Source organism: Corticium candelabrum, chromosome 19 (genome assembly GCF_963422355.1).
Source record: "Corticium candelabrum chromosome 19, ooCorCand1.1, whole genome shotgun sequence".
In the NCBI taxonomy this organism is placed as follows: domain Eukaryota; kingdom Metazoa; phylum Porifera; class Homoscleromorpha; order Homosclerophorida; family Plakinidae; genus Corticium; species Corticium candelabrum.
The window spans coordinates 3,578,454-3,588,453 of record NC_085103.1 but is presented as its reverse complement, the minus strand read 5'-3'; the positions used below and the strand labels follow the sequence as shown (position 1 = coordinate 3,588,453).

The following is a 10,000-nucleotide window of genomic DNA, read 5'->3' as shown; positions in this document are numbered from 1 at the left end:
ATGTGAGAAAGGCCAGAGACATAAAAAGACTTCGAATAACTGACCCCACAGATTGTCTCGTGCAGGCATGCCGTTACCAGGAACACAATTTTTTCATTTCAGTGTGGCTTAACTTAATTAACCATAATTTGCCATGCACAACACAACCGATGGTTTGCAGTTCCAGGTACTTGGTAGTAACCATATTTGAATTTTAGTGTCAAACGCTTGTTGTGTTCGCGACTGTCGGAGATATTTGTCAAACACTAAAGTACCATACTTTCGCTGCCACAAAGTATGACTTCACTGTTCCACGAGTCCCACTTTCCTGACACTCAAACTGACCATTGCGCAACAGAAAAGCCACCTGTGAATCTCGGAAAGCCTCGCACTCCGATTGCCTGGTGACCAATTTGGCACCCATAACATCAAGCAAATCAGATCCAGCATTAAAGCTAAATATTCCATATATGGTTACTACCAAAGCACAGCGATGGACATACTATTTCAACTACAAACTGGTTAATTGATAGCAACAAATTCATGATCTCTTACCTGAATGCAATGCCATCCCTTCATAAATTTCGGTCTGATTCTGGACGTGACAACGGCATCTTTCATCTGCTCGATGCTCGGATGAAGACCGACTTCCTCCTCGAATGGTTGCTTATACTCACACACAGCACCTGAAATTACAACCACGCAATAATGTATATATGTAACAATGCATGTGTGGGTTTAAATTATTAGGATTTAGAAACCCCCATAACGTATGCATGTAAAAGGAGGCTTTTATAAATATTGAGAACTACAATGTGTGTGTGTGTGTGTGTGTGTGTGTGTGTGTGTGTGTGTGTGTGTGTGTGTGTGTGTGTGTGTGTGTGTGTGTGTGTGTGTGTGTGTGTGTGTGTGTGTGTGTGTGTGTGTGTGTGTGTGTGTGTGTAACCAAATGTATGACCTACAATCTACATCATCATGTGCCTACCCCAGGCATTATGTTGTGTGGTGAGATATGATATGATGAGATGCTACAGCAGATGGCCTTTCCTCAAACCAGGAAACCATACACCCTAGTCCTATAATAGCATGCCAACACTACATGCAGAAGACATAAAGACAATTAAAGGTACACTCCATTATTTAGTGCTATGCCCCCGCAAACTTGATTGCATATTATACGCAATCAAGTTGGAAGGTTGGGCTGAACTACAGGCAAAGCTGGATATCACAGCGTAGTTACCATTACAAATAAGGTCCATACGGGAGCAATGTTGCAATCTTGTTGTTGAAGCAGAGTTCAGGTCGCGTGCAAACCAACTTGTCACCTTTCCTCAGGTCAAAGGCATAAAACAGGTTACGTTTTACACAAAACCAGGTTTGAACATGCGAGTGCTACATAGCAGCATGACAACAGAGCACATATAATGATCACGTGGTAAGGTCACGTGATAAGTGGAAGGGCACAAAATGCAGTGCAGATGGTCCCTTCAGTCTTGCATACGCATCCACGCCTGTTTCATAACCCACGAGCACATTTTCTCAACGTCTTGCGAGTGTCTTACAGCATTTTGATGGTAGCAAGGTTCCTAACGTTAGCGCACGTTAACAAAATGTTTCTCACGTGACCATAGTATGCCCTCTGTTTTCACACTATTTGCTGCTAATATCTAGCGCTCTCATATCGAGCTTTGCCTGTAGTTCAGACCAACCTTCTATCTTGATTGCGTAGCTACGCAATCAAATTTGCGTGGGTGTAGCGCTAAACGACAGAGTGTACCTTTAAGGCAGAGACCTAAACCTGACCCAATGAATAACCCAAAGCGGGAAGCTCTTGATCAATGCACCTCTACATACACTACAAATACAACCACCCACATCTCACAATACTAGACTATTGTATTGGAGGGATGCATCTCACAATACACTAGACTATTGTATCGGAGGAATGCATCTCACAATACACTAGACCATTGTATCGGAGGGATGCATCTCACAATACACTAGACTATTGTATCGGAGGAATGCATCTCACAATACTAGACTATTGTATTAGAGGGATGCATCTCACAATACACTAGACTATTGTATTGGAGAGATGCATCTCACAATACACTAGACTATTGTATTGGAGAGATGCATCTCATAATACACTAGACTATTGTATCGGAGGGATGCATCTCACAATACTAGACTATTGTATTGGAGAGATGCATCTCACAATACACTAGACTATTGTATCGAAGGAATGCATGTCACAATACACTAGACTATTGTATCGGAGGAATGCATCTCACAATACACATTTGGACTCATTTATTAGATAAATGAGGAGCAACTCACTACTACATGGCCATCGCACTTAACAATAATGCCCCGCCAATAAAGTAATAGTCAAAGCTCTAACAAGTAATGTACAACTAAAATAACTAAACTACAATAAAAAGAACTAGATATTGTTTTTGGCTAACCATATTTTAAAAGATCCTTCAATGGTCACTTTTATGATTAATGACAATAGTTGACGTTGATGGCGAGGAGGAAAAGAGATGACATCAAGGCAGGGGAGAAGACTTGAAGTATCAATAAATCCTCTAGATCCAATTTGAATGTTGAGTCGGTTACAGGTGAAGCCTTTTGATTTGATGGTCATAATGAAGTCTGTATACCATTCCGATTTTCTTTCATTTGCATCAAAAAAGTTTGTTTCGAAAGGGATTGTTAGTTCTATGACATAAAATTTGAGTGAATGATTATTCAAATCAACATGTCAGGCCTTTGTGCAGTAGAAGTGATGTCAGATGAAAATTTTACTTCACAGTCTTCTAATCGGCAAAGATGTTGAATAGATGTGGTAGATGGTTAATAGCCGCATTATACAGAAGACTGAGAACAGAGTTGTGACGTTAATTGTAATGACGACATTGTAAGAGGACTGAGCAATTATTGAGAACATGAAGAAGGGTTTGACGTTGATGACATAGAGGACATTTATCACAAGAACGTTTAATCCATAGGACAAGATTAACATTTGAAGGGAGGGTATCAGAAACGGCGTTGATGACAAAAGAAAGTTGATTATTGGGAAGACAAGAGACAACATTTGCCCAGACGTCAGATGCACAGTTTTCTAGGCGGAAGATGGAGCCCTGGACATGTAGATTCTTAGTTCTGGCAAGACGTTGTTTTTGGTGTTCCTCCTTTAGTCTTGATTTGGTGATGTCACTTACTTTTGCAGCAGAAGCATCTGATGTCTCAGATAGTCACTTTGCTGCTTCTCTAAAAGCAGAAAATCTGTTGCTATACGATTTATTATATGCTTGTCTGGTGTCCAAAGAGCGGACACAGTTGTCATGTGAGGATAAGAGGCAAGCAGATTTTGAAGACTGGAGGGAGAAGGTAGAAGATGGCAGTACAGGCCGAGTGACAAAGTTTACACCATTTCTTGAGGTAAGATGTCATAATTCTATCTAATTCAGATTGCAGCCACCTTGGTGAAAGACGAAGTAGAGACAGGTACCACGACAATCTTGGGAAGATTCCAGTTTGGTATAAGTTTAGTTTCCACCGGCAACTAACAGGGCAATTATCCAATTTCTGCATCAAAGTCTTTACCTTGCTTATTAGAGAAGATTTGAAATTATCATCAGACATGTTTCCATTGATTGGCATTCCAAGGAAAATGGAAGACTCAGAACCAAGAAAGGGAACAGACTCATTAGAAATTGAAACCGAAGGATTATGAAGATGGAATTTGGGTTTAAAACTCAGACCTAAACAGCTGCATTTGGACATTTTAATGGTCAGTTGGGACCACTGGCACAAGTCGGACACAATATTACACAAGCGCTGTAAATCAGAAGGCGACTTTGATACTAGGGTAACGTCATCAGCGAACAGAAGAGCATTGATCTTGTGAGATGAACCACTAAACGTGTAACCAAAAGGCTGAGTCTTCAACATCATGACAAGCGTGTTTATGACGGTGTTAAAAACAATGACCGAAAATGGGTCACCTTGGAGCACTCCAATATTGCAAGGCAACATGGATGTTGCCCACTTCACAGTGGAAACTTGTAGCTGAAGGCTTGAATATAAGTTGGTGATGACGAACAGTAGATGGTCTGGAGCATGATAGTCTAAAGCATTGTAAAATGAGCCAATGTGGGACAGAACCATAGGCATTGGCAAAGTCCAGCCAACATATTGATAAGATGTGTCGACTTCTTTTAGCATCAGCACTAGCTGACCTTAGCTTGTACTGATGTTCCTCTGTGCAACATATACCAGGGAGAAAAGCCTTCTGAATTGATGTATCAAAGAATTTATTTTCCAGCATAAATTGGCACCATCGATCCTTGAGCATAGAGGTGTATATCTTACCAATACACGGTGTTAAGGCAATAGGTCTAAATAAAGAAGGATCGTCGGGATCTTTGGATGCAGCAGGCTTGGCAAAGAGACGTATGACACCAGTTTTCCAAAGTTGTGGGACGGAGGCAGAAAGCCAGCAACAATTAAATAGATCCAGCAGTGCAGGCAGTAGAGAAGGACACATCTTGAATACAAGATAGAATAACCTATCCAGACGACTCGGCTCCAGAATTTCGAGTAGATTTGATTTTCTTAAGAATTTCAGAAGTTGAAAATGGACGAATATCAAACTCATGAGAAGGAGGTTGAAGAGAAGACAAACCAGAAGGAAGCACAGGAGAGGAAGGAAGAGACTGTTTGGAGTAAGTAGACTGGAAGAAAGTATAGGGTTCATCAGTAGAAAACTGTGGCAGTACATTACAGGTGTCAGAGTCATCAGAGAACAAATCCTTAGAGAACTTCCAAAAGTTGGTTGAACAGCATTTATTAGCATTTCTAGAAGAAGACTTGAGATCCCGTTTATTCATGACAGCTTTCAGTTTACTATGACGTCTAATTAGTTGGTGAAATTGACGAGCAAATGATGTCAATTCTGCTAGAGATGCCCTTGTCGTTTGGCTTGACGAAATTTGCGTCTAACTTCATTCTTAGTAGACCTCAGAGCTTTCAGTTGAGCTTGCTTGTTGGCAGGTTTCCGTTCGCGCTAATGAGTAGAAGAACGGTGGCATCCAAAGCGTGATTCCAGACCATAATACAGACGTTCACGTGTGACTTGATACCTAGATTCAACACCAACTGCTTCCAAAACTTCTGGGACAACAGCAGAGTGTAAGACTATGGTATTGGAGGGATGCATCTCACAATACAATAGACTATCGTATTGGAGGGATGCATCTCACAATATAGTAGATACAGTAAATTGCAAAAAGAGTGTATGTATTATCAACACCCGATCCAATGGCTATATATTCTATGTGGATACCTCCAGACTTACACTCCTGCCAAATGGTGTGTGACCACACAGGATTCAGAGTAACACAATTTGCACAAACACATTGGGTATCCACACTTTACCATATGATTACTTTTCATTCTATCTGATTTATTAAACTCGTTACATCGTAAGTCATCCCTAGACTCACTCCCTTCCGTTTTCAATGTACTATATCTGAACAGGGCATACATTGTATGGTAGCTCTGCTCCCATCGAGTGCTCTCGCGTTCTCGTGCACTCTATGAAAGTCCGTGACTAAAATGAAGGACATAAACATGATGTCTAAATTGAGAGCTCAACTAGATCAATAAATCATTGTGCAGGCATTAGGTCTGCACACCCGAGCTCATTCTCTATGCGTCACATACACATGGACATCCACAGTTCGCATATACAGCATGAGGCCTAAGTGGTAGCCGTTTTCTATCACAAGGACGTCATCAGCTCTGATGTTTGGAAATATTTTGGCTCAAATGCAACGACAATGGCAAAGCAACGCCAACAAATGTGGCACTATGCTGAGCACGTCTACAAATAATGTCGTCAAATATGGTTCCACATGTAACTAAAATAGTTTGATCATTTCTGCACACAACATCCTAGCAACTACAATAGAATTAAAACACTGAGGGTGAGACTCAAAAAGCAAAAAATGATTCCGCCTGTGGTCACAGCCAGTTTCACAGCCACTTACACGCACGTGCACACACACACACACACACAATCAGACATCACACTATAAAATCACATTGCTAACCACAACCGACCAGTAATATCACGGACAATGAACATCCACCCATTCTGTCCCACTTAAACGACAATCGAGTGCATCACACAGGACACACACATCACACAGCACGCACACATCACACAGCACGCACACATCACACAGCACGCACACATCACACAGCACGCACACATCACACAGCACACATACATCACACAGCACACTCACTTCACACAGGACACACACATCACACAGCACACACACATCACACAGCATGCACACATCACACGAATACAAAAATAGAAAACACACAAGATGTCTAACAGGATACCAGACAAGCAAAGGACGTGCCAGCGACATTTGCAAAATGTGTTAAAAGTACACAACAGCAAGTGATTACCACTTTCACTCAATCGATAAGAAATGAGGTCATTACCACTTTTAGTCTGTCACTAGGAATGAAGGTGGGACCAAACAGCAGATGCAAATATGCAGTCAATGCCATCGATTAGATAACAATTAACGGTTAATAATTTTGCTACTTGTAAATGGCCTCAACGTCATTGTTCCGTAATCGCTCACCTTTCGCATTGCATCGTGACATCAACTCCCATATGACGAGACCGAGGGCATAGACGTCAATCCTAAGAAACGATTCTCGGTTGAACGTAATCGCTCCTTCGAGAACTTCGGGTGCCATGTAGCGGACCGTGCCGACCTAGGCACAACAGGCAATGTCACATGTCATACAAACAAACGAGTCAAACACAAGACGAGCAGTTATGACATCAACCATATATCAGTTACAATAAATAAACAAATTAATTACAATAAAATAAGTGGAGTTTGGCCCTCGACCAAGTTATGACAAAAATGAAAAATAATAAAGTCACATGACTACAGGAGATGACAATGACTTCAAGTGAATACCAGACGAAACCTCAAAGTTTAGAACCAGACAATACAATGAGAGGTTAGGAGACCGTCATTTAGGTCTAGATACATTATAAAGCCGTAGTGTCTGTGTGTGTGTGTGTGTGTGTGTCGTGTGTGTGTGTTTGTGTGCGTATGTGTGTGTACACGCACGCATGTGTTTTGTTCGATGCTGCTGAAGGTAAAGAATCCCAGAGAACACGATGACTCCATGAAAGTTGTTATACAATTGCTAACTCTATTATACACTAAGATATACTAGCATTCGCAAAATGCACACAATAATTAATTAGAATAATGAATTACAACAAATGTCAGTATTACCATAAACCCCACAATAAGTTTTTATACATTTACTAACTTTAGTACAATAAGACATACTCACTGGTATGAAAAATGTACATAACGACTAATTAATTATAATAATAAATTACAACAAAACATTAATATTGCACATACTACTATATCCTTTAATTTGAGCACACTCTGTCGTAAGGAAGCAGTGTGAATATCATTGACTAACGACACTCAGCCATTCATTGAAGAAATCATCACATCAGACGTAAAAAAAATCTCCCGCCTTCCTGGCTACGATACTACGTAATACTCTTTGGTGTCTGACGCTCAACCAAATCACATGGGGATTTTATGCCAGATTTGACTGTTACATGCACCATATGCATGCAAAGTGAGTCAGTGTGTGTGGTGTGTGTGTGTGTGTGTGTGTGTGTGTGTGTGTGTGTGTGTGTGTGTGTGTGTGTGAAAAAGTGCACACAAACCTACATAAATACTTTCAAATCACAATACCAAACTCTCTCCCTTACAACGTCCTTGACTACACAAACAAAGCAACCACATCCCTCCACCCTGACCACCCAATTTGGTAACCCTGCCATACAACAAGGTGTCACCAACCTTACACACTCGCCACCAAAGGTAACAATCCCAGCACCACCATTCTAGCACCACCATCCTAGCACCACCATCACACACCACAATCAATACATAATTCCCTCAGAAAACAACCCTACAAACACCCTCCTCAATCTTGTACCTCACAGCAAGAGCACCACCCTACTACTGTACACAATCGAGCTACATGCATTCTACATAGAGTGTCTAATGAGTCACAACACCCAACACAAGAGTATCCCTTTTGCAACCATCAGAACAAGGAAGCTCAATCAACACATTGGCAGACAGAGACCTACAAACTGTCATAACAACACTTAGGCAATCCATAACCCATTATTAGAGCAAACAGTAATCCGATCAAGACAAAGACAAACATGAAATATCTACCTGTCCTTGAGCCTCCGTCAGACTCGTTCCCGGCTGGAACTTGATACTCAATCCCAAATCGCATATACAACACGAACAATCCTTCTTCACCAGCACGTTCCGACTCTTTAAATCACGATGAGCGATCGCCAGCTTCTGCCTCAACCCGCTCGACGACGGAATCTCCGAGTGCAGATACGCTAACCCAGACGCAACAGACGCTGCCATCCTACACAGCTCCTGTAGAGTCAACACGTTGGCCTTCAGGTACTCATTCAACGACCCCAACTCGTAGAAATCGAAGAGCATCCAGTAAGGCGAGGAATCTGTATCGTCACGACGTCGAGCGGCGATAAATCCGCGCAGGTTTTCGTGCTTGATTTCCGGATTCGTGTAGATGCTTCTCTCCGCGACCCACGACTGCTTGTTCTTCTCCTGAAAGATTTTCACTGCGACGAAGTCCTCGTCCAGCGACGCCTTCCAGACCTCCGAGAATCGACCGGATCCGATTTTTGTAATCAACTCGAGCGCGTCGAGGTCGACAACCGATTCGGGCGAGTCGCTACGCGACAGATCCAACGCATCCAACTCCATCACCATCCTATCCCCGTCGTTCTCTAACGCTTCATCCACCAGAGGTCGCCTCCGACTCCAACACCAGAAGGAAAAAACGACGACAGCGGCGACGAATACGACCACCGACACCGTCCCGGCAATCGCAATCACAACCCTCTTCTTATTCGACGTCCCCGGCCCTGGATCCGAGCCTCCAGAAGGTAAATCGGACCTGTGCGTCGGTTTAGCCGACGGGGAGCTCGGCGGCGGCGGCGACGTGATCTGCGGACCGATTTCTAGGTTGCACATGTTCCCTTGACAGCAGCAGTAGTAGAAATTCGAGTTTTCATGCAAAAAGTATCGACAGAGCGGATGAAAGCAGTCCGGGTCGTGACCGTCCCAGCAATCCTTCTTCGTGATTATCTCTGTTCTGTTGGGGCCTACAAGTCTGAACAGAATGTAACAATACGGTTTGCTGCCGGGGCAGACCATCGGATGTTCCGCGCAGTCGTGGTGCTCGCCCGACGTGTTCTGCTCGCACTCGTCGTCGTAGTAGCTGCAGTTGTGAGTGTGCAGTGCGACCGGTAGAGACTCGGTGTCGATACCTGGCGCGGAGAACGCACTGTTTAACGTTTCTAGTATCGTATCGCGTCTTGCAGATTACCTACCAATCGTAATAGCGGAGAAAACGAGTAGGAATAGCGTTGTTTCTTCGAACGACATGTCGAGGAATGGTTGTCAGAATTCCCGGATTTATATTGAAAGCCCGGATACTAAACTATTAGCCTCGCAAGCCAGGCTCTTCCGCGCAGTCGTTAAAACTAGCTAAACGCACGTGAATCACGCGAGGAGGAGCTTTCGAAGTGATGCGGTCTCTGGCAATAGATAGTCTACTATAAGTAAATAAATAAATATAGTATTTTTAGAAGGTCGTTCTCGCGCTTTTCTCCAGGCGTGGCACCATCGCTTACCGCGTAAACAGTTGGGTGCACTTTAACAAAAATAACTAGCAAGCTCCTGGTGAACGAGTCTACAGTTGTCAGACGTTGGATTAGCCTTTTCACAGTCTATCCTAAATTAACGCGCGCATGCAGATTCCCCGGATAGCCAATCCTATTCAGAGACGAGGATTGGCTATCCAGGGAATGACGCCGGCAGAG

At 42.9% G+C, this 10,000-nt stretch overlaps 1 protein-coding gene across 1 annotated transcript in view; it reads right to left on the bottom strand.

Moving 5' to 3' along the window:
• The window catches only part of LOC134194441 (activin receptor type-2B-like), an 11,136-nt gene extending 1,558 nt beyond the window's left edge, over positions 1-9,578 (bottom strand). Inside the window, exons 1-4 of the mRNA XM_062663362.1 lie at positions 9,509-9,578; positions 8,307-9,445; positions 6,654-6,789; positions 535-665 (exon numbers count right to left, since the gene is read on the bottom strand). Of these exons, the coding sequence (XP_062519346.1) occupies positions 535-665; positions 6,654-6,789; positions 8,307-9,445; positions 9,509-9,563 (1,461 nt within the window). The 5' untranslated portion in view covers positions 9,564-9,578. The remainder of the gene's footprint in view (positions 1-534; positions 666-6,653; positions 6,790-8,306; positions 9,446-9,508) is intronic.
• Between the last annotated feature and the right edge of the window lie 422 nt (positions 9,579-10,000).